Here is a 24,927-nt window from a genome sequence, read left to right on the forward strand (position 1 = left end):
CGTAACTAGGCTGATGATGATGATGACGTTCGAAACCAACCTGGCTTGCTCCCAAAATTGTCTTGACCCACCCCCAAAATGTGGGCGGCCCGCCCTCAAAATTGACTCAGTGAGAAGTATTGCGCGGAAGACAGAATTATTTTGCGTTCAGTGCACGTAAGGAGACTTAAGTGCCTCTGTAACTATTTCATTCCGTCCTTCCCTGCAGGGCTCTTCGCAAGAATCCGTGGCGTACCATGGTAGTGCTGTGCCAAGGCGTGCGCCTGGACAATGGAAGCCACTGGCAGTTTGTGCTGGACCACCTGGACGAGGCAGCCCCGGACGACAGCAAGCGCGCCGCCGTCAGGGCACTCGGATGCGCCAGGAACCGATCCCGGCTAAAACAGTACGCCTGCATTGGCTTGCTAGAGAACCCGAGAAAAGCCCGTTTCAGTACGACAAAACTGGCACCCGTTAGACCAAAAATGAGATGCAGTGTCGGAACTGCATGTATAGCGATCGGTCGGCTGGTCTGCCAGTTTCTAGGTCATAGATTGTGGTGCAGGCTATCATGCTTCAGATTACTTATCAAATGGCTGCGACTACGGCCTGCGATGGAGCACTCTTCCTGGGAACGCTTAGTTGCAGCCATATATATATATATATATATATATATATATATATATATATTGAGGTCTCAAGAGCGCTGGTATCATAAGTGGCTGTCAGTTATTTTCCTGATAACGCCTGCCCTGCACTAGTAAAAACTACACTGGGTTTAGCGAACGAGTTGGGACTCGCGCTACTGTCGACCATCCTCACAGAGTTCTCGTTCCGTACGCCGACTATGGCGGCGTTGGTTTGCAGCGTGCTCTATTGGAATCGCAAGCACCGACAATCCAACAGGCCGTAAAGCTTTTAAGGCTGCCTTTATTAAAACAGGCGTTAATACCTCCGAACTAAACTTCGTTAATCTGCCAGGGAAAAAAATTCAAAGCGGACCGAAGCTGCTGAGGAAAGAAACACAAGACGTGGCGGCGCATACGTGTGACGTAAGCATGTTTGTTCGTAAGCGTGTTTGTGTGACGTAGGCAGTTTTAGCACAGCGTTTATGGTCTGCTCTGCTCAGGCCGGTGTATCCTAATAATTTGCACTCAACGGCTCAGTGGAACAATGCCGGGAACACTATATGCGTGTACGCACAGCGCTCATAACGGCAGCGGTACGTAGAACGCTTCCCACGTTCCGCTACGAAACCGACAGGGCGGAGCGTGCGCCCACTTCATTTCTTTGTCGTTTTACAGCCACGCTTAGAGTGCGTTGCTGGCGCCTCTGGGAGGCGCGCTTGTAAGCGAAATCAAGGCAGACACCTCCTAGGCGGGCTAGGATACCTCCAGCAGAGAAAAGTGTGAACTTCTCTCTTCCTTCTCCTCTTTCAATCCCCCTTACCCAGTGCAGGGTAGCCTTCCGGGCTCAGCATGGTTAACCTCCGTGCATTTTCCTTATGACTTCTCTCTCTCTTTCTATTTCTATCTCTCTCTCCAGCATTACCATCCCTACCGAACCTCACACGGACTACCTGCTCCTCCATTACTTTGACTGGCGGTTGCACCGATCCCGCGAAACATGCCCCCCGAACATCATGAAAGAACATGAAAAGCCCGCGTCAAACATCCCCGTACGCTCATGTAGTTCCAACTTCCGGGTACGCTCTACTACACGGACACTGCCTCAGACCAGAGGGGGCAGGTAGCTGTAGTTATAGATGACAAGCCCGACATCACACCTTCAGCCACCGTATTTAACGTCTGCCCCAGTGAGGGTGAAGAGGTACCCATAACAGCGGCTACCTGGCACATGTTAAACAACAATGTTCCCAACGTACACCTTATAATTATATATTCACAAGGCGTCTGTAGGGAGTACCTACGTGGCACTAACATGCACCACGCCACGCACTGAATCTTGACGCAAATCCCTGTCACCACCGCACCAGACAGAATCAGGCTGATGTGGACATCATGCCTCACGGCTGGGCCATGATCGTGCTCGTGCGCTTGCCCTGCAGTGCGGACCCGCCGTGCAGTGAGGCTGCCGACCCAGACTCTGAATCCTATAACCTTCCACACATGATCAGAGATACTCTGGATTATTATAGACAGAATCGTTTCACATACAAGCCACCTGCAAGAAGCACTTTCCGTGGGGCGCCTTCAAACCATTTTCTTTCCGAACCTACTGGCTTTACACCGCTTGTCCCCTACCGCCTATCCCAATAAATGTGCGGGCTGCAGCGCTCTGCCAGCGATTATTCATGTGACGGTGGAGTGCCAACACCCACCTAATGGCATCACTCCTCCAAACACTCACAGCCCGATATATCTGCAGTGGGAGGTCGTCTTGCACCGCGGATAACCTCGGGCCCTGATGGAGCTCATCCAGCGGGCCCGCAATGTGGCGGGAACCATTGAGGCTCTAGAATAGGGGCGCCGACCACAACAACAGAACCTTAAATTCTCTCTCTCAAGGCCGTTCACACAGCCACCGGTGCATGTGAACCGTGAGCGGAGCGCAATCAACGGAACTGGTGCGGTATTGGCAGCGTGACGCCAGAGTGGTGGGGACACATCACCTTAAGCGTTCATGACATTCCGTAGCCGTCCTAGTGAGAAACCCTAATAGTTCTTAATGATTCTTACTCTGAGTTTTATTGCGATAGCAATTATATGAACACTCCAGGCGCATTTCTGCCATCATCGTCACCGTTGCGTCACTGTGATCTTCCGTATAAATTCCAAGGGCGATAACATCGTCATCGCGCGCCGTGTGCTGTATATGCGATTGTAAGCGTGCGGTGGTGAGCTAACGATGGCGACTCAATCTTGCGAGTGCAAGGGACGAAAGCGGGGAAGAAGCGCAACGTCTTCCGTCGCGCGCAAGGTAACTGGATGAGGGGAAAGAGGGTGAGCTTTCTACTCCGGCGGCTGCTCTGTATGGCGCGGCCGTGCGGGCCCTATTTTGAAAGCTATCTGCGATGGCAACACAGTGCGCCGAGTGCCGATAGCTTCGTGTGCGCTGTGGTTTCGCCGCTTACTCGACGTTGAAGCGAGAGGGAGCACGAATGTCAATTTTCTCGCTGCTGATGCCGCGCTTCCTAACTTCACCGTTTCTACAGCGAGTTCCCGCGTTTATCGAGTGAGGTGTGTTCCTTTTTGCTTGTGCGCGCCTGACACCATGCCTGTTAATTTAGTCAGTAAGCGAATGTTTATAAGTGTATACTGCCGATAAAGCTATTATCCTTACTTTGATTAGCTCTCTACTCATTTGCTATTGCAATCGATGCTTTGCCTTTTGGGCAACACTCCGTGTTCTTCAGAGATATTGTTGCAGGCGTCACAGTAGTTACTATGGCCGCCACAAGGATGCGCTCCTGGTTCCCTAGTGTTCCTGTGGTCACCATCTGGAAGAGTTAGTCTCTGAAAGAAGCTTCTACCACGCTAGAACGGTCCCTACCGCGTTTTACGCCAGGTCAGCGAAGTCATCTATGTGATATATAGCACCGATCAAACCTACACCACTGTCTGCGTGCCCACACACTAAGATTGTTCACGTGGGTCGGCTCAAACCACATAAGCCGGCATCAGATACTTCATCCTTACCAGCCCGGCGTCAGTAATATTGCCCAGGGTTTAGTAGTTCCGCGAAGCTGGAGACATCTTCTCCGACTATACACCGACAAGACGAGGAGGACGCGAACCGCGCCATCTTGGCTACTGTAATGCCCTTACGACTCATTTTATCTTATAAATATTTGTAAATGCGCCTTCTTGTGCGTCACGTCTATCATGCATAACATAGCTACGCGCAGCGCCCTCTACTTCCGCCCTGGCGCTACTCTCCTTCACCATCTTCTCCCAAACCTTTACTCATTCTCTCACCCTCCATATCATCGCAGGTTAAAACGATGGCTAGAACGAGGGTGAAAACCCAGGAAAGTGGTCAAAGTTGCCGCTTTAATATACTTAATTTTACGCAGGCTTCTGCACCATACTATGGACAAGCCTGAGTTTCCTGGCAAGATGGAGTACGTATTCGAGAGCCTCATGGAGACGCCGGTGGGCGAGGAGCTTGCCTCGGACTTCCTCATGAAGAACCTGAAGAAGCTTGTTCGCAAGTGAGTCGTTAACTTCCTTCTGGCTTGGTGCCTCCATTTCTCGCAGCTGTCTTGGAGCTCAATTCCAGGTGATAATAAATTTGCGTGCAGTGTTTGTCGCTCTAAGCAGCCGGCTGAAGAACTGCACAGTTGTGTTCCTTCGTGGGATTTTGTACGGTACAGCATGAAACACCCCGAAGGTAGTAAACCGGTGGGGCAAGTTATTTTACCATTAGAGAATGTAAAAATCGCGCGTCGGATTTACCACTCTTTGCCGGAGAAGTTTGTACAGGGTTGTCTCAGCTAATTTCAACCCAGGTTTAAAAATACACCGAAGCACTTAGAAGGACGCGGCTAAATGCAGGCTGTTGGTTATTGTATAGGAGCAGGCCACACTATATATTTTTTTCTTTTTGTATTCTGCTTCATTGCGTAATTAGTCAACATTAGTTAACCAACTCGGCAAGTTGCTTTAGGGAACAGCTTACAGTGATAAAGTTGCAGAGGGTTCTAGGAGACATCTAATTCAGCAGCTTGTTCCTTCCTACTTGTTACGTAATCATTTTTCGGTCCCACAAAATATTTTTTTTAATGCACGTGACATGCCCGTTTGCGCGTCGCGATTGCAGCGCTCTCAAACGTGCCGCGTATGAACGAACAGCCAATTCAGCGTGGTGTGCAGCCCTTTAAGAAATTCATTGACGAATCATGATACTCCCTAATGCGACATTTGAGCGCAGCTCTGTACGTGTTTTCATTTCGCGATATATTGGCTGGCACGGAAAAATCAGTCTCGTGTGGCTCATTTCAAACGGAGAAAAGCGTTGCAAAACAAGTAAGGCTCAAGCACAACGATAGCGGCAAACAGAGTCGGTGATCGTCGAAAATCTGATCCGCGGGTCAAGTGCGTTCGCTTTTATGCATTACTCGTCGAAGGTTCGGATGTAATCACGTGGCTCTCATAAAGGACTACACAATTCGTGTCGCGCATACAATCAAATTACAAGTGCTATGGCGCCATCTCATAGCCTTGCGCGGCACTCTGCTTTCCTCCTCACCCTTTCGTCATACTCTCCTCCTCTCCTCGCGCTCCCTTCTTTCACCTCCTGCTGCGCTCCGCGTTCGCTTTCATCTTTCGCTGTGCTCATTCGTTTGGTTACGCCGAGCAACGACGCCGAAGCACGCCGACGCTTAACGCAAGAACGGGCGAGCTGCGCTCTAAATGTACAGGGCGGTGACGCAGACGTTGGCTGCGCTGTTTCACTCAGTGATACGCTTGCCTCGCGGCAGTTCATGACAGCGTTAAGCAGACCAGGCAGCGCATCACGTTAAATTCGCCGTTCTTTCATACGTGGCACGTTTGAGAGCACTGCAATCGACACGCGCAAATCAGCATATAGCTATATAAGCTCATATAGCTCATATATAAGCATATATAAGCTCATATAGCTACACTGCAGCCGTGGTCGATTTCCGTCCGTGTACGCGTCGCATCGACACGAAAAAAATTTTGTCTCCAGTTTCTCGCGAATCCGTAGCTCTCAATCTAATGCAGGTATCCTGGAAAAAATTATACTGGAATTGGCCGCTACGACGACTCTATCATTACGCCGAGTTTCATTTACTTGTCATAATTTGTTCACAGGGAAGCTGTGAACGTTACAGAATTCCCGTATGCTGCCAATACATGGCCGTCTACGGAGGGAGAATGGTTACAGAAGACGGCAGTAACTATTGTTTTATCAAAAATATCCCGATACAAATCATACAACAATTAGCCGCTAAGATTACTCTAACATTACGCCGAGTTTCATCTACTTTTCCCAATTAAATAGTTCACAGCGAAGTTGTAAATGTTGTGGCATTCCCGTCTGCTGTCAACACACAGTCTTTTACGCGAGGGAAACGGACATTCCCACGTTTTTGCGCTAGAATAAAACTCTAGTCCTTCCAAGTTTCATTCAGCTAACTAATAGGAAGTGTGCTCAATCGCAAATTACAAACAAACCTGCTTTGTTTCGTGCACTCCTTTGACTGCACCTCGGTCAACGCGTATTGTCGCTCGCATTGAGGCTCGGTTTAATGGCTACTTGCGTGCTATAGGCACTGTTACCACCCGTGCGCGTTGTGTGTTGTGGTTACGTCATAGTCGCCTAGGCGACCTTATGATAATAATAATACCTATGTATACATAGACGCGTCGATTGAGGTAAAACATACCACATCTTCGCTGCTCGTCCTTCTTCAAAGAGTGGAAGGCCTAATGGCTTTTTTTTATATATTTCGCGGGAGATAAAAATTGTTACATAACAAGTAGTAAGGAAGAAGCTGCTGAACTAGACTCCTAGAACGCCCCACAACTTTGTTACTGCAAGTTTTTCCATGAAGTTACCTCCCCAATTGGTTAACTGATGTTGACCATTTTTGTGTTTCTTTTCTTTGCGGGATTGTTTTATGACGCATGAATAATTAATAAATAAGAAGTCTGAAGTTAGAACCTACCGAATTGGATGTTTCTTTGAGCACTGTACAATTTCTTCATTTGAACTTCTTTTTTCTCCCCTAATGTTAATGCTTAGGTAGTTGGTTAAATGATCTTGCATGTTTATGCAATTAAGCGAAATTCAATAAATAGGGTATACCTTGCTACATACGATAGCCAATAACATACATTTCACCGTCTGCACCTAGTGTATCGGCATATTCTTAAACCTAGGCTAAAGTAAGATCAAACACCCTGTGTATGAAGTTTACTTCAGTTCACCTTTAGCTCATGTTTAGGTTGCTTCCCGTAGACTACTAAGTAGTTTACTTAATCACGAAAGTAAGCGCCCTTCGTGGGTATTAACAGCTGCGCATTCATGTGAATCTGAACAGCGCAGTAGTGTGGTTAAAAATATTTCAGTGAGATTCTCACGCTCCGGATTGATCAAAGTTGTTGATTGATTGATTGATTGATTGATTGATTGATTGATTGATTGATTGATTGATTGATTGATTGATTGATTGATTGATTGATTGATTCCCAAACAACACATTTAACATCCCAAACAACACGTGAGCTACGAGCTAGACACCACAGTGAAGAGCTTCGGGTAAGTTCTGCATGCTCGCGGTTCTCCAACGCGCCTCGTAAGCGCGGCACGTGGGCGCTCTCGCATGCGGCCACCGCGAGGGAGCGGCTGCCGCAGCCGGCGGAAACGAACCCGCGGCCTCGGCAGCCGAACGTCATAGCCAACCGAGTGACCACGACTGGTTGCCAAGTAGATGCATGAGCCACAGTCGGCTTGGGTTTGCGCATAATGTCGTATTCTTTTTATTCCGGTCAAAATAAATTGTGCAGGAAACGTTGCTTTTGGGCTTCATTATATACGCGCCATGTCTTACATTGATTTCTTTCTACATACGTCACATAACTTTATTATTACACTCCTAAAGCACGAACGCATTGTTCCACATAGTAATCTATATTTTTGGTTGCGCGTGGCAAAAAACACAAACCTACAAAAAAAAGTTGACAGTCGCTTTAGCAAAACAGGGTTAAATAGAAGCCTGCGCGCTCGCGAGACATTCATTAAATTACTTTGACATTCTCATTGGAATGCGCTGTTACTTCCTATTACTTTTTTTTTCCGACGAGGGCCGGTGGTTCGAATGTATTAATTAACTACATCTTAATTAACTGCGTCCTAGTTACTCCGCCTTAATTATCATTTGGACTTAATCAACACTAAATGCCGTGGGTTCAAATGCCACCGACAGGCGTGGGCTCTACCATCAATGGTGGCACCATCAATTTTGGTGCCTGAACTCTCGTCCCACCAACGGTCGAGGGTTCCACTTCCGCCAAAGTTCGGGGGTTGGAGTGCCTTAATTGACACCAAAAGTCGTTATTTTGACTCCAACCAAAGGCCGTGGGTTCGTGTCCCACCAATGGTGGTAGGTGGCGCCGTCAATTTTGGTGCCATAGAATTTTTGGTGTCACAACGTCGGACGGTCAATTTTTCGATAACGCCGGACAACGTATTTTCTTACCAATAAGCCATAATGTATTTTATCACTTGTGCTTTGTTAAATCGCACAATGTTACTGCGCGTGTATAAATAAATAAATAAATAAATAAATATAAGCCCACAAGTAAAACTGTACCTTTGTGGATGCCGAGCAATTGAGCACATCCATTATTGACATTAAGCTCTACGGAAACACGATGTTCATGCGGTCCAAAAGCACCGGTCGGCGATCGTGCTTCTGCGCAGGCACGGAACGGGATCTTCGATGAGGCATGCCATACGGGCCGTCGTCACTGGAGTCCGCAGCGTCGACAGGTTTACTAAGGTACGTTAACTGTAAGCTCTCCACTCACGAAACAGGCGCACTGGTCATGAAACCGGGAGAAAGTATACGAATGCTGAATGGATTACAAGCGCGTGCGCTTTGAATTGAATTCTGGAGTTTTGCGTGCCATAACCACGATTTGATTATGAGGCACGCCATGGTGGGGAACTCCAGATTAATTTTGACCACCTGGGGATCTTTGACGTGCCCGAAATACACAAGACGTGGGCGTTCTTGTATTTCGGTGCTTGCGCTGTAATACGCATGAAATCAGAAAGGGCTAGCCGTGGAAGCAGCTCAAATGGTGAAATACAAGGGGCGACGATCGCCAAAGCCATCCTCGGGCACCCGCCAGCGGCTTGCCTACTTTCACAAGTCGCTTTAGCGCAATGCAGGTCAGAGGCATTGTCTATCGCTTACTTGCTTACCCAACTTCACATTAGAAAACAATACGATTACTGTAATTTCTTTAATTTGCAAGGAATCTGTTTCATGTTCGACTTAAGCATCGCATTTCGTTTCTGCTCTGGGCTTTGCAGATCAAGAAATTCCACGAGGAGCTCTCTCGGCGTCGCCGATTTCCCCGAAAAGTGGACGCGACGTTTGCCGGCGCGCTGCACGAGGCCGAGCGGGCGCTGCTGTGGGCACAGAATCACGGCTCGGTGGTCGAGCAGTGGCTCGACCGCAAGATGGCCAAGTATCCCTTCCTCTACGAGGACGTCGTCAGGGCCATGTACTAGGGGCCTGTGTGCGCGTGCACGAAATAAATGGCTCATCCCCGTGCGGTGCGTGCCGACACGTGCCCATCGGCGGAAGCCATCTTGTCACGCGGCGTGTCCGTGGTCGCTAGTCGGAAGCAGCGGGGGTCTCGCTGCTAACTAAAGCGGCGTTCGTACGTAATCTCTCCCCAGAGTTGTGTAGCCTCGAACAAGGTGGTGCGACAGTGTTTCTCTCTGTATAAAGTGGCTACTTTCCCAAAAGATGTTGCTGTGCCAGAAGAAGAGACTCACTGACCATCGGTGGGCTACAGGCCCCCATTCACAGACTCAGTTTCATCGTCCCGTATATCTTCCGCTACGAAGAAAAAGGCCACAGCCATCATCACCGTCATCACTTAGCACTAAATCGAGACAAAGCCGGCAACGCTATCAGGAAATCGGTCATCTGCATCTGCGCGTGCTCAAGATATCTGCAACGTGCAGTAACAAATTGGAGGTGTGACAGCGAGCGCATGCAACGGCGAAAAGGTGCACGTTTGGCGCTCGCATTCTGAACCCAGCTTTATTTTCTAATAATTCACGAAGAGAAAAAGAGGCCACTTCAATCACCATCAGCATTATACTCTAATGCAACCGGAGCCCGATGAATGGTCAATTAATAACCTTGTCTGATCATGCCCAGTAAACCTACCTTGACGCACACCACGGGTGAAACCGCTGCTTCAGTCCCAGCTTAAGTGCAGGCACCTGGGAGAAGACTCACTACACTGTCCCGTTCACGCGAGCGCAGAATACGCGTGTACGCATGAACTATTGCGGGGAACAATCCGCAGGGTCAGCCTCGTAACTCGGCAAAACTAGATGAATTCGAGCTGAAAGCGTTCTAGAAATTTTCGTGGCTAGATGAGTGGACCTCGCTGGATGCCAGCAAGTGCAAAAGAAATATCTCGGATCATGCAGTAGTGTCGTGGTTAACTCACACGCCATTGTGTCTCGCGAAAACGTCAAGTACACAAGCTTTCATAAAGAAGGCACATTCGTAAGGAGTCATGATTGAGGAAGTAGGAGGAGAGCCGAGACAGGTATAATCTTTGAGTCCCATAAAGGCGAAACTTGATTCGCTGCGCCGGTAATTTTCACGGATGCGTGGCCTTTATTCTTTCCGCCAGAGGCCAACAAAGCTGCGCCGAATGCCGCGACCGCAGCAGCCTTCAGGCCCCAGGTGCTGGTCGGGCTTTGCCTGCCTCGTCGTCCTTGTGGGCAAGCCTGTTGTCGAGCCAGTTCTCGATGACCCGCGCGTTTTTGCGCACCCAGTTGATGTTGGCCCGGGCCAATTCAAGCGCCGTCTGGAAAGTGCGCGTCAACTTCTTGGCCGTCTTCTTGCTCTCCACGTTGGTCGTGAAAAAGTGCTCCATCTACGCACCATAGAAACGAAGCTTCTGCCAGTCAGGGAACTTACATTCCGCCATATTCGCCACCTTGTCAGCTCTAACTGGCCCAAAGGGCTGCCTCTCTGATCAGCTCAATATGTCGACGTTACAGAATCGGAGAAATGTCCAGATAGCCCTCGAGGACAATGCAGCTGAAATCGGACTGGATTAGGCATGATGCCGTAATGCCGAAGGCTACGAATGTAGGTGCGCTAGGTATTTCTCGACTTGTCCACTTGCTCGTTTGCATTCAAATTTAATTTCATGGCGGCCGCAGCCAAATACGATGTTCGGGGGCCATGGATAGACTTTTTCGTTTAATATCACTCAGAAGTGCGTTTTAGTGAAAAACAGCAAATACGCTGCTTTTGGAGGGGCGCTTGTTTGCAGCAATTTCTTTAAATAGCACATTGTGATATTTTTTTGTTCGTGATGTACATCTTTTCTTTTCACCTTAAGGGCCTAAAAGTGAGTCACATACAAATGGGTTGATAACTCTACAAAAAATTGCGTTACATCTGGAAATACGAAAAAGAAATTCTAATAGCGTTAGCAAGTGCATCAATTTGCAAACATATTACACAAATTCGTTGAAGCAGAACGTGGTAAATCAATTACTTGACCAGCGGGATTGGCCAACTTTAAAACAGAAAACTAGAAAATTCGAGGCATAGTCAAACTACAGGCCCATTGCTTTGTATTACATGGTCTGTATAGACGTTACACTATTGACAGTGAGAGGTTTCTTATAATTATATTGCGCGTGAAAATAAAAGATTTGTTCATTCCGCGGAGGGCGACAAAAAATGCGGATTAGCTGAAAGCTGTGGGCTAACGCTAGCAGAGGTTGTAATATGTGGTTTAACGGAATTGGATGAGCAAACAGAAACAGCAAGTACACAAAGTAGGTGGTACACAAATGAATGCCGAACGCGCATTTGCCTTGAGCCTTTTGATATGCGGGGACGTAATATAGCGATATTTAGCACGTACACTAAAAGGGTAACTTCGAATGTTTTCTTTTCTTATATAATTTAACGGGATTATTAGGCTCGTGCGTGCCAGAAAAGAAAACGTACCTGTTTCAGGTCCTCGCTTTTGCGAATGCCTTGAATCGAAAACCAGATGGTGTCTTTTAGTGATGGGCTCTGGCCATACCTACGGATTGTAGAATACACATACCGATCGGATATTGCAGAGAGGTAACCGTCGTAAACCCACACAGAGAGCGACAATTAAGACAAATTTGATCTGCAACTAGGTGTTTAGCGTTGCCGCATACTGCACAAATATTTCATTAATTCTTATCGATGACAGAGTTCCGCGCAAATGTACTGTTGCGTCGTACACCGCAGGGTGTAGTCGAATACAGCCGCATCTCCAAACATATGATCGACTGAGCCACTATATAGACAGCTACGTAATAATACAGAAGGCTGGCAGACGGGAGACGGTGCTGGTGACCGCGCTTTGGTATGAGTATAATAATAATTATAGGTAACTGAAAGAACGAAGAAAAATAATGCTAACACCTCCAAAATCCTAAATCAAGACTTGGGCTGAGAGATGGAGCAGCACACTGTGGTGTAAATGTTATACACAGGGATAAGGTGCCTCAAAAAGGCTGGCCGACGTTTCGATAGGAGGACCTATCTTCGTCAAAGGCAGCCTCGTCATCCTCGGCATGTTAGTTTTAACGGGTTAGTAGAGAGACGTTACGTGCGGTTGTCTCCCTTTCCACAACCAGCCCCCGCCGACAACAACTGCACGTGACGTCATTCGATCTACTAACCCGTTCAAACTAGCATGCCGAGGATGACGAACCAGTCTTTGACGAAGACAGTTCCTGCTACCGAAGCATCGGCCAGACTTTCTGAGGCCCCTTATCCCTGTGTATAACCTTTATACCTTACCTATAGGATTTCTTTCGTCATCCAGCTGCCCTCCCAAGTAGACGAGGGAGTAAAACCGGCTGAACAAGAACACCTATTCATCAAGTGCTTCTCTACTCGAAACCCCTAAACTCGCGGAGGCCTAACCTGGGCGAGAAGAGAACGCGTTGAGGATGGAGCTTAGCACGCATTGGAAATAGGTGGACAGCACGTTCACCTAACAGTATGCTACCCCTCTTTCCTGTTCTGTTGTTTCTTCATACGCCTTCGAGTCTTGTCTTCCATAATAAGTGCGAGCGAACTGTACTTGCAACAATTAGCTAGTGAAGTGTTACACGCTCAGTTAACAGTGCTATACAGTTGAGCCTTGTGGGGCGGCTGTATATCTCACGCCGCCACGCGTAAACTTGTAGCGCGCACGCATCCGGCGCTTGATTCGCCCGGCATCAGGGCCAACATTCGCGACTGCCTGTCTACCGACATCGCAGAGAAACCGCTTTGTTTGCCTCTTTACTTGCGGTACTTCTGAATATACGAGGCTGCATTTTCCTTCAATGTTTTCTGGCAGTATTCAGAACTACGACGAAGGAGTAAAGAGGCGGAAAGAGACCTTATTAAGGACATACGTGGCCGATTGTACAGCGACCTGCGTTTTTAATGTAACGCCATAAAAACAGAGAACTGCTTTGTTCTCGGTCAAATTTCTCCGCAAGATTACGTGTTTTCGTCCGTGTCGTTTAACGAAACGGTTGGCATCGTTGTTTGCATAACTCGCCGCAGGTAGCGAAACATGTGGCGCCTCTGCAACATCCCGCTTCTACGATAGCGAGGCGCGCATACAACTGTTACTTTTACCTATCTATTTGCTTTTAGTTTATTTTTACCGATAAACCAAGCAAGCGAAAATGTCAGGTGCTTTGTCAAGCAATGCAGGTCAGAAAGTTCAATCTTGTTGCTAGTAACGGAAATATTTTGTTTCAGCACTCGTAGAGTAAAAACGCATGTCACTGTAATTGTTGAAAGCATTACAGCTTATAACTGTATAGAGCACCGGCGGGGTCGGCAGCAGTAACTTCGTGATCTCTGGGACCGATAGCGTGAGCCCTATCACCTCACGGCAGAGACAACGCATAATGTTATCGATAGCGCATTCCATGAGCTTTCTTTTGGTGAAAACCTCGTTCTGTTTTTAGAGCGACAGCTCTACTACTCCAGCTACAAACCCAGAAAACACTAGGTTCTGTAAATATGACCTTCACGTTCAGCCGAGGTCAAACTGGGACTTAGCCTGCCACTACCGGCGGCTGCTGCGTAAGACGCGTGGGCGCCCATATCTTCAAAGCTATCTGCGATGTGGACGATGTGCGCAGAGTGGTGGTAGCCTCGTAGGCGCTGTGCTTTTGGTTCGCGTTGAAGCGAGATGCAACATGAAGGTCAATTCGCTCGCTGCTGCTGCCGCGCCGACCAGCATCTGTTTCCTTTCCCAAAGCAAGCAAAACTGTACTATCGCTCGAAAGACTTAGTTTAACCGCGTTCAACCACGGCAATTTGCTTTTCTCACTTGTCCAGCAGCGTCTTCCAGTTTTCAATGAAGAACTTGAGGGTGAGGTCGCTGCCCTTGTTCGAGTAGGATGCACTCTCGAAGAAGTACCCCAGAGAGTTTTCCACGTTTTTATTCAGGGTCGTCATGTTGCGCATAGAGAAGGACAGCAAGCTGCAAGCAGAAAATTGCTCGAAGTGTATTCGCCAGAAACAATTTCCACACGTACGCGTTGAAGCATGGATGAAGAGAAACACTGACCCATGAACTATCACCGTGATTTCTCCGTGATATGAACTATCAACATTATCGAAACTGAGTCTGTATTCATAAAAAGGTTCATACGCTAGAAATCTTCGTAAGAACAGATGCTAACTAGTTACGACATTGGTAATATCATTAGCGAAGGCAACATTGATAATCAGTCAACAGGTCACTCAGAAGCCCTAATAATTAATGCTGGGATGACTTTAGCCGTCCTTCTCATCTTCTAAATTAAATGTCCTTGGTTTTGAAGAATGTTCGTTATTCATAAGCGATAACACAAACTTTAAGCCATCTTCATTTCTCCTGTCTGGCAGTAAAGCATCACCTTCATTAAATATCACCTTCACCGGCACTAAAATGTCACCAATATTTAAAGAAAAGAAAGAAACGGTTTACTTAATTCCGAAATAGCTTCAAAAAGTGCGTTTCTCAATAAATATATTAAGCTGTCAATATTACTCGAGACTGTCAAGAGTGACGCCGAACTTGTTAGATTTCGTAGTGGTTCACCGAAAAGCTGCATAAATAAAACAAAGAAATGTTTAAAACTATAGTCGTTTCGCCACGATTACTACGGAAAGATATTCATCTTACATCACATAGGCATGGTCATTGCCGATGTCGTATCTTATTATTCTGCAAAAAAATTTGGGCCGTAGACTGGCTTCGATATCGGGACTGAGATCAGCCAATTTAAGTCATTGCCTTTCCTCTCGATACGTTCTTCAACCTTTTTCGCAATAGTTGTTTTTTCTTGTTTTTTCAATGACGTAGCTCTTTTCGAATCACCTTAATCGTTTCAACTCCGATTTTTCTACTGACAGGTTCATCGGACACGTATATGTCCATGGTACGAGTAATGCACAACTGCTTTTCAAGACTACTATGCCAAATTTCTGAGTTCATGGGAACACCATCCAACGCTCCAAACCGAGGCACTGTTTTCCAGGAACTGCGACGTGGTAACCCAGGAACAACACGAAAATCTATCTACATATTTCAGTGTTTTCACGTGCTCAGGTGCAGACAAAACTTGCTGAGTGTCTTGAGAACCACTTTCTCGGAATAATATACCGGGTGTTTCCATGAACACTTAAAAAAAATTTAAAGGTTGCCTGTGACAGACAGCACAATTCTCGTTCACAAGCACGTCTACGTGAAGGGGCGGACATTACTTGCACAAAAATATTTTAATGCATAAACGACTAATTAACACTAATTCCCTAATTAGGTTTGTCACTAATTACATGATGATCCATCTTGCAATTTACACATTGCAGCAGTGGAGTTCGCAAGGCGGATCCACTCGGAACGAATTTTCAGGATGAGACTAGTTTCGAGATATTCCCGATTACACGCAAAGTGTCTTGGGCGGTCATTCGCACAGCAATTTTGCGTGCATTTGCGGGCTTCTTTCGCGCTCGGAAAAACACTTTCATGTAGCTCGTATTGAGCAACAGAAAACTGTATCTGGAGTTTTTCATGTCGCTCTAACATTTTCTTATTGACACTTTTCATCTAATTAAGATATTTTAGATGTTCACTAACTAATTAGGACTAATTATTAATTAGCTGAAATGAAAATCTAATTTGCATATCTCTAAGCGACGGCGAACGACATTACCTTGGTTCTGTCCACCTACGTGGCATTCGCATGCATTTTAACTGGGGTTAAAAATAGCTGAGACACCCTGTATAAGCACAGCTGCCGATCAAGCATTTATAAGATCTGAGCATAAAAACCCTTAGATTAAGCATGCATAAGAATACGAGTCCTTGTAGCGTAGGAATTGATGCCAGTTTTGTACAGCTGTTAGGTCACTGACAACTGCCTCTGTCCACCTCCGTCGGCAAGCAAGCACAGTGCAGTCCTAAAGCGCCTCACCTGAGCAGGTTCTTGGTCTCGCCAGTGCATCCCAGGGCGCTGACGATGACGTGGGCCTCTTCCGCGCTGCTGGCGTCGCGGATGTGGTCCGCCAGGAAGCGCCAGTCGGTGTTGTCGCCCAGCCGAATGCCGTGACACAGCGTCACCAACGTGCCAGTCAGGTCGCGCCTCAGAGCACTGAGTCGATATAAGCATGTGGCATACATGCACCTCTCGACTTCATCAATGCGGCGGTGCTAACGCCAGCAGCCCCGACTGCAAGTGTCCGCGGTGGGGCTCCCCGCTCTCGGCAAATAGCGTACTGCAGATAGCAGCGTGTTCATTTGGGCCGGTCGGTACGTCTTGTCGAACAGCAGAGTTTTGAACAGCACGACGCGGGACGAAGAAAAGAAGCACAGGTGTTGACGTACAACCAAATCCTTTATTTACAAAAGTAACATATAAAGGCATGAGAAAGGCAACAGAAAAAAGACAGGGGGAAAGAATAGGAAAAGGAAAAATAACGTGCCACTTTATTGTGTTACGTTCCTCATGGCTTTATATGCCGCTTTTGCAAATAAAGCGTTTATTAAACGTAGTAGTTCTGCGGAAACCCGCAAGGTGGAGAGAAGTAATGAATAAAGGCAAAAATCAGACATCCACCCGTTCGTAGCAATTGCTACAAAAGAAACCCATACGGGTTCCTCGAAAGAAAAGCCTCATAGTTGCCTCACTATGAAAAGCCTCACTATGAGGCTTTTCTTTCGAGGAATCCGTATGGGTTTCCTTTGTAGCAATTGCTACGAATGGGTGGATGTCTGATTTTCCCTTTATTCAAAGCGTTTATTTGTACGTCAGCGCTCTGTCCTATAGATATGCCTCTTCGCCCTGTGTCGCGCTCTTTAACATTATGTTGTTTGACCTACCTACAGTGCTGTCTTATTTTTGTGTCCTGTGACCTGTGCCCCCTTTTCGGAATTAATAAAGGCAAAACCTTGGTCTTGTCACTTTTCGGCAAAAATTTGTGCCCCTTCATGCTGCCCGCTGTCTCCTACCCAAGCAGCACTATGATCCATCAATGCAAAAGAAAAATTAGATATACACAGATTTCGGCAACATTGCGCAATCACAACCAAATTTCCAGCGAAGTTGTTTCTTTGGAGTAGTTACATAAATTTCTCTTGCCTGCAATTAAACCACAATCTTCAAAATGTTGGCCGCCTATGGCTCAGCGGTTCGAAACCTTGCCCGCATATATCGCTTTCGAGCCCTTTAGGAAATTAGTTGCAAAGACTGTATTTGATCCACACACCATTTCACTTCGCATAAAATTTTCCGTAGTGTTCCCCCAATATTCACTACGTTTGATCTTGCTGGCCTTTACAGAGGTACAGAGGGATAAATTCTTCGCCATTCGCAGAGCACACGTAAAACGTTCCGGGTCGCTTGCATACTTAGTCTACTGCTGAGGCCGCAATTAGATCACACACTTAACAACTTCTCTTACACATTATCCATATGCTGCCCCTAGTTTAACCAAAATAACTTATTAGGCTGCAGTACCAAGGAACGTGTCCCAGCACGCCCATTTCACGCTAATGCTGTACTTGTGCTACACATCGATGCAAGCAAGTTCTAAAGACAACGAACAAGTAATCTGCCATCTTGGCCGAACCTCACACACCAGATTTCCTAGTGTCCCTTCTCCCCACCGCCGCAAAATAAAGAATGCTGAACAGTGGACGAGCAGCGCAAGACGACGCAACAAAATGCAGGGCGACACGCAGAGCGCTACGCATTTTGTCGAGCGTTTCGGGTCCCGTCTTCTGTGCTGCTTGATCGCTCTTCAGTGCATACCAAGCGACCGACTTCAACACTCTTCTGCAGTTCAAAATAAACATGTTCCTTCCAGTTACCTACAAGCTAGGACGCAATAAGTTTGTTCAGTCACGGTGAGTCAGCGGCATGAGGTATAGCACACCGAGGCCCTCGTGATATTTAGTCACCGTTATGTATGCTAACCCTCCAGTTTACTTAGCGCTTGCAACGGTGTACTATTCGTTCACGATTATGTTGCTTGAAACGGTTGCAGGTCTGCTCCGTACATATTTAGCTCTAGTTTCTTACTCACTCTTTCAAGAGAACCGGGCTGTTCATGAAGGTTTTGAAGTTGCGCACGCACTTCTCGATGCAAGGTTGATAGTTGTATTGGCAGGACCAAAAGACAACGTCTTTTCGGATCATCCTGCGAAGAAATGTTGGTTGTAGAACATATCACAGCCGGTGTTAGACCGTTTCGGCAAGCGACGAAAAGTGGAGCCTCACTTTTCCAGCATGCTTTCATTTGCTTGGCCTTCCCAGAGCAACCGATCGAAGTGTAATTTCAACAGCCCGTTCATGTAAGTCTGCACAGGAAGAATAAAATCCGACACTCAGGCGCTCTTATGTGATATAGGACAGGTCAGGTCAGATGCAGCAGACCAGTGTGTCTTCTGAAGTGAGTGAGTGTTGACAAGATAGGTGTATTTGCGCTAAAGATGTGCACTAAAAAACGCTCTCCTTTTTTAAACCATATGAACGCATTTGTGACGCTAATTATTCACAACATAGCAACTCGCCTTTTTTTGCGAAACCACCGTAAACTGTGACTGTCAATATTTCACAAGTTTCTGCAACAACGACTCGCCACTCCGGGCCGCCTCGACGATCCTTGCGATGCGTCTACATTGCGAGACGCAACAACTGAGCCCGCCGCAACTTGCCCAAGGTGTTATTTGAGGTTTATGCAATCTAACTGAACATTCTTATAGCTGCCGCGACTTTTCCCGCACTATCCCCTACACATGTAAGCTACTGCAGGCGAGATGAAGCTCATCTCGGCTCTGGCATCAGCGTTAGTTTAACCTTGGTTAATTCCCCCTCGTCGCAAGTGCGCATGAGCGTAACAGCGGCGGTTGAGGGAAACGCGACGCGCGCGCCCCCTACCTGCCACTTGGCGTAGAAGTCGGTAGCCCGCAACCGGGCGTCGAGCACCTCGACAGCGTTTAGCGACGCTTTGAGCGGCGCGTACGCCGTCTCCCGGCGCACGTAGTCGAGAATGTCCATGGCCACCGCGTAGCTCAAGTCTCCCGAGCTGCGCGCAGCGAATGAGGCACCGCTGAATCATTGCACAACACAGGTCGCGGACACAGGAGCATCCAACAACGTTCAAATTTTTCAATTGTCTTTCGTTCAGCGCATCACACGAGCATAGGCCGACGAGCGCACATCTCCGTTATCGCTACGTGGAGCGTTGCTTTTGCGCCCCGTGCGCCATCCGACGACACCCCGGGCCAGCGAGGATGCTCCGACAGGCCTCGCCGACTCTGGCGCAAAAGCAGCGCCAGCAGTGGCGACGCAGCAGGAAAACGACGTGCCTTGAGAGGACCCTTTAGCTCGAGAACCGTTTGAATACACGGGAACAAAAGAATCGTTTTGCTCGGCGTCCGTCGCATATAATTATGATCTGTTACATTTAAAAGAAAAAAAGCTAAAATAAGTTTAAATCCAGACCGTCCGAAGCAGGTATTTTATTTGGGCCATCAACTTTTATATGAATAACATATGAAGGCACAAAATTTTCCCGCGAAAATGTAGCGTCACATTCATAGCTCTGTAACTGAGAATTAACAAACGTGTCCACTGCATCTCTCTAAAGCGGGAATAAATAATATTTTATACATAGTTCTGAATCATGCAAATAACTTGCACATAAGACTGAATTATACCATGATTTTTAACGGGAAAAGACAGGAAAGCTATGCGACATCTGAAAACGGCAACTATTATTTCCTTTGGTCGGTAATTTTCTTCTCATTATGCACAAGTGAAGATGAGCTGGCGCACAATTACCTATACGGGCCGATGAGTAGTGATGTGACGCAGTGCACATGCCTGAATTCGCAAATCGTGCTCTTTTTTCTGCCAGCGCGGTGTAATTTTCACCGTAATTTACGCGAACGACGCGTGGTGGCTGTATAGGACAATGCAAAGTGCATCGTTCTGGTACTCAAATTATCATTAGTGCCTGTGCGACTTTCGGAAAAAATTTTGCATTGTAAAAAAATTCGTCTTCATATAAGCACCTATCATTTCCTTACAGAGAGAAATGCGATATCGTTTTAGGACACGAATAGTACAACCGGCTGAACAGAGAGTAGCAGCGAGTTTGCTATCAAGGTAGAAGCCACGAAAGGAAAAAGCGAACCGCTAAGCAAGGAGCGAGGCAGCTTCCACAATGTTGCGTGTTGTCACTAAGTATTAATTAGTTAATTGATTTTAATTATTGAACTTTTTAACTATTGCTTGAATCGTAAACATGTCAATGACAAAGCGTCCTCGTAACTCTCGCGTCATGGCGTCGAGATGCATCTATTTCCGTGTACAGGATCTGAAGTTAGTTCGTAGGAAATATATAGTAATGGATTATGTAGCGCTGACGTTTGTCAGCATTTATTCTAGTCTTCCAAAGGCTCGGACTTCAATTTAGAGCGTAAAAAGACTGCTTCAAAAATTTGCTTCCATACTCCTTCGACGCAGTCAAGTAGGTCGTTTCCAATTTTCTCGCCAACAAATGAACTGCACTTTGACTAAATAAAACATGGCTCTTTCGACAAAACAGGGTTTATTTGTCAACGTGATCTTCGATTGTAGCGCCAAGGGACACGGACACAGACTAGAAGCAGACAGGACGAGCGCTAACTCTCAACTAAATTTTTATTGGAACGAAGAACGTGTACATATATACATACGTGTACGTGTACATATATATATAGGTGATCGCAAAAAACCACAGCATAAGAACATGACAAGGTATGAAGTCATCAGTTAAACATATCAGAAGGTAAGGAGGTCAAAAAAGGAAACCATGCAAAGACACTACTTCAGATTAACACACGTGTTCTGAAGATACTGAAATTCGCATTCTAACAAAGACAAAGATGCATGACTGACGCAAGTCTCTCCTAATCTATTCAATGTGGAATGCCTCTACTATTTCCAGTGTGGTTTGGCAGTTGTGTCTTGAAAGAATTTTTGTGTCTTCAAACAAAGGTTTACAACCGCAATTGAAACAATGTGACGCTAGATGTGAAGCTTTAAGATTGTTAAGTGAATGTTTGTGTTCTTTTAGTCCAATATTAATGCACCTGCCGCTCTGTCCAATGTAAGTCTTCCCGCACTGGAGTGGAATCTGATAAACTATACAAGTGTTACAGGGCACAAAAGGGGACACATGTCCGCCGCAATCATCTTTTCTTTTTGCGACCCTTTTCAAGTTTCCTATTTATCATAGGGCACATGATAGACAACTTGCGGGGGGCCGTGAAAGCTGTATTGACGTCATATCTATTGGCCACGTTCCGTAAACCATGGGATAATCGATGTACATAAGGCACCACAGCAAACCGTTTTTTTTTTCTGTTTTTATTGTTTCTTAGCGGGGATTTTTACCCATGTTAAAAGCTTTTCGCAGGTTAGTGATAATAAAAGCACAGGATAACCAGCCTTCTAGAGCCTATCTATTTGTTGTGAAAATCTTTGTTTCATATTGTGTGGACATGACTTTGTAATGGCAGACTTAAGAGCTGAGTAAGCTATCCCCTGTTTAACAAGTTTGGAATGACATGAAGAAAATTCAAGCAGTGGTTCCTTTGCCCTAGGCGAATAGTGCCAACAGACGTGCTCCTCCTGGAACGTTAAGCACAGATCTAAAAACTGTAATTTGTTGTACTGGATAAGCTCAAGCGTGAAACCTAGACCCCCACCACATTCCCTAAATACTTTTAAAATATTCGTAGCTTTCTTGGTGTAGTTATCGCGAGAACAAAACCCCACGTAATCATCTACGTATCTAAAGGCATGCACTTCCAATTCCTTAAGATTGTTTTGTAGCGTTCTATTGACGCGACTTTGATAAATATCACTCAAAACTGGCGCACCTTTTGAACCAATGCAAACTCCCGATTGTTGTACATACATAGAACTACCCCATTTTACAAAGGTATTCTGTAGGTAGAACAATAAAAGTTCTGAAAAAGATTCCACAGGCATGCATCCCACAGTCCTGAGTAAACCGGAACTCATCATTGTAGAGCGTCACTGCTTCTTTAACACTACACATTAGTTCCGTTTGCGGGAAGCAAATAATAAAAGCAGTGAAGCAGTGACTGCATCACTGCTTTAATTAAAGAAGCAGTGACGCTTTACAATGATGAGTTCCGGTTTACTCAGGACTGTGGGGTGCCTGTGGAATCTTTCTTAGAACTTTTGTTATTTTACCTAGAGAATACCTTTGTAAAATGGGGTAGTCCTATGTATGTACAAAAATCAGGAGTTTGCATTGGCTCAAAAGGTGCGCCAGTTTTTAGTGATATTTATCTAATTCGCCTGAATCAAAAGCTACAAAACAATCTTAAGGAATTGGATGTGCATGCCTTTAGATACGTAGATGACTACCTGGTGTTTTGTTCTCGTGATAACTACACCAAGAAAGCTACGGATATTTTAAAAGTTTTTAGGGAATGTGGTGGGGGTCTAGGTTTCACGCTTGAGCTTATCCAGAACAACAAATTACAGTTTTTAGATGTGTGCTTAACGTTCCAGGAGGAGGACGTCTGTTGGCACTATTCGCCTAGGGCAAAGGAACCACTGCTTGAATTTTCTTCTTGTCATTCCAAACTTGTTAAACAGGGGATAGCTTACTCAGCTCTTAAGTCTGCCATTACTAAGTCATGTCCACACAATATGAAACAAAGATTTTCACAACAAATAGATAGGCTCTAGAAGGCTGGTTATCCTGTGCTTTTATTATCACTAACCTGCGAAAAGCTTTTAAAATGGGTAAAAAGCCCCGCTAAGAAACAAGAAAAACAGAAAAAAGAAAGAACGTTTGCTGTGGTGCCCTATGTACATCGATTATCCCATGGTTTACGAAACGTGGCCAATAGATATGACGTCGATACAGCTTTCACAGCCCCCCGCAAGTTGTCTATCATGTGCCCTATGATAAATAGGAAACTTGAAAAGAGTGGCAAAAAAAGAAAAGATGATTGCGGCGTTAGACATGTGTCCCCTTTTGTGCCTTGTAACACTGGTATAGTTTATCAGATTCCACTCAAGTGCGGGAAGACTTACATTGGACAAAGCGGCAGGTGCATTAATATAAGACTAAAAGAACACAAACATTCACTTAACAACCCTAATGCTTCACATCTAGCGCCACGTTGTTTCAATTGCGTTTGTAAACCTTTGTTTGAAGACAAAAGAATTCTTTCAAGACACAGGTGCCATACCACACGGGAAATAATCAAGGCATTCCACATTAAAAGATTATGAGAGACTTGTGTTAGCCATGCATCTTTGTCTCTGTTAGAATTCGAATTTCAGTATCTTCACAACACGTGTGCTAATGTGAAGTAGTGTGTTTTCGCCGTTTCCTTTGTTGACTTCCCTGCCTCCTGATACTTTTAACTGAGTCTTGATACCTTGTCATGTTCTTATGGTGCGGTTTTTTGCAATCACCTATATTATATATATATATATTAGTCATATCATGAGAAGCCAAGAAACCTTGACACCAAAGACAACATAGGGGAAATTACTTGTGCTTAACAAATAAAATGAAGAAAACGATAAATTAATGGAAATTAAAGTGGATGAAAAAACAACTCACCGCACGCAGGTGGGAACCGAACCCACAACCTTCGCATATCAAGTGCGATGCTCTACCAATTGAGCTACCGCGGCGCTGTTTCCCCATCCACTTTGGTATTTAAGTGTACTACTAAACCCCTGGGAGTGTTAGCCAGCGCCACCACTCACAGACCTTGGCGGCGGACGTGGATCATCCTTGTTGCCGCAGGCGTCACGAGAACGTGATCTTTTTGGGTAAAGGCAACTGGTCAATAAACCCATATATGCTACCTGAAGGCATCAATGTTGCCGGGTTAGAGACCCTCGTTATGTAATAAACGAGAAGAAAGGGGGGGTTAACCGAGGGGCCCGATTTTTATTAGTCATATCCTGAGAAGCCAACAAACACTGACACCAAAGACAACATAGGGGAAATTACTTGTGCTTAATAAATGAAATGAAGAAAACGATAAATTAATGGAAATTAAAGTGGATGAAAAACAACTTGCCGCAGGTGGGAACCGAACCCACAACCTATATATATATATATATATATATATATATATATATATATATTCATATCATAAGAAGCCAACAAGCCAACAAACATTGACACCAAGTACAACATAGGGGAAATTACTTGTGTTTTAATAAATGAAATAAAGAAACGATAAATTAATGGAAATTAAAGTGGATGAAAAAACAACTTGCCGCAGGTGGGAACCGAACCCACAACCTTCGCATTTCGCGTGCGATGCTCTACCAATTGAGCTACCGCGGCGCCGTTTGCGGTAGCTCAATTGGTAGAGCATCGCACGCGAAATGCGAAGGTTGTGGGTTCGGTTCCCACCTGCGGCAAGTTGTTTTTTCATCCACTTTAATTTCCATTAATTTATCGTTTCTTTATTTCATTTATTAAAACACAAGTAATTTCCCCTATGTTGTCCTTGGTGTCAATGTTTGTTGGCTTCTTATGATATGACTAATAAAAATCGGGCCCCTCGGTTAACCCCCTTTCTTCTCGTTATATATATACATATATATATATATATATATATATATATATATATATAT

The 24,927-nt window shown here is 45.8% G+C and overlaps 2 protein-coding genes and 1 non-coding gene across 3 annotated transcripts in view; 1 reads left to right on the forward strand and 2 right to left on the reverse strand.

The window, feature by feature from the left end:
• The first annotated feature begins 214 nt into the window (after nucleotides 1-214).
• Nucleotides 215-9,268, forward strand: LOC142584465 (aminopeptidase N-like). Its single transcript, XM_075694610.1, has 4 exons — nucleotides 215-385; nucleotides 4,016-4,153; nucleotides 8,392-8,470; nucleotides 9,010-9,268. Exons 1-4 carry the CDS (start codon nucleotides 237-239, stop codon nucleotides 9,208-9,210), a joined length of 567 nt encoding a protein of 188 aa, XP_075550725.1. The 5' UTR covers nucleotides 215-236; the 3' UTR covers nucleotides 9,211-9,268.
• A 534-nt stretch (nucleotides 9,269-9,802) lies between these two features.
• The window catches only part of LOC142586390 (aminopeptidase N-like), a 69,350-nt gene continuing 54,225 nt past the window's right edge, over nucleotides 9,803-24,927 (reverse strand). Inside the window, exons 17-23 of the mRNA XM_075697638.1 lie at nucleotides 19,168-19,315; nucleotides 18,508-18,587; nucleotides 18,314-18,427; nucleotides 16,204-16,380; nucleotides 14,073-14,225; nucleotides 11,699-11,777; nucleotides 9,803-10,604 (exon numbers count right to left, since the gene is read on the reverse strand). Of these exons, the coding sequence (XP_075553753.1) occupies nucleotides 10,401-10,604; nucleotides 11,699-11,777; nucleotides 14,073-14,225; nucleotides 16,204-16,380; nucleotides 18,314-18,427; nucleotides 18,508-18,587; nucleotides 19,168-19,315 (955 nt within the window). The 3' untranslated portion in view covers nucleotides 9,803-10,400. The remainder of the gene's footprint in view (nucleotides 10,605-11,698; nucleotides 11,778-14,072; nucleotides 14,226-16,203; nucleotides 16,381-18,313; nucleotides 18,428-18,507; nucleotides 18,588-19,167; nucleotides 19,316-24,927) is intronic.
• Nucleotides 23,894-23,967, reverse strand: TRNAS-UGA (transfer RNA serine (anticodon UGA)). Its single transcript has one exon. It is a non-coding gene; the product is annotated as a tRNA-Ser (tRNA).

Source organism: Dermacentor variabilis, chromosome 6, assembly GCF_050947875.1.
Source record: "Dermacentor variabilis isolate Ectoservices chromosome 6, ASM5094787v1, whole genome shotgun sequence".
Taxonomy (NCBI): domain Eukaryota; kingdom Metazoa; phylum Arthropoda; class Arachnida; order Ixodida; family Ixodidae; genus Dermacentor; species Dermacentor variabilis.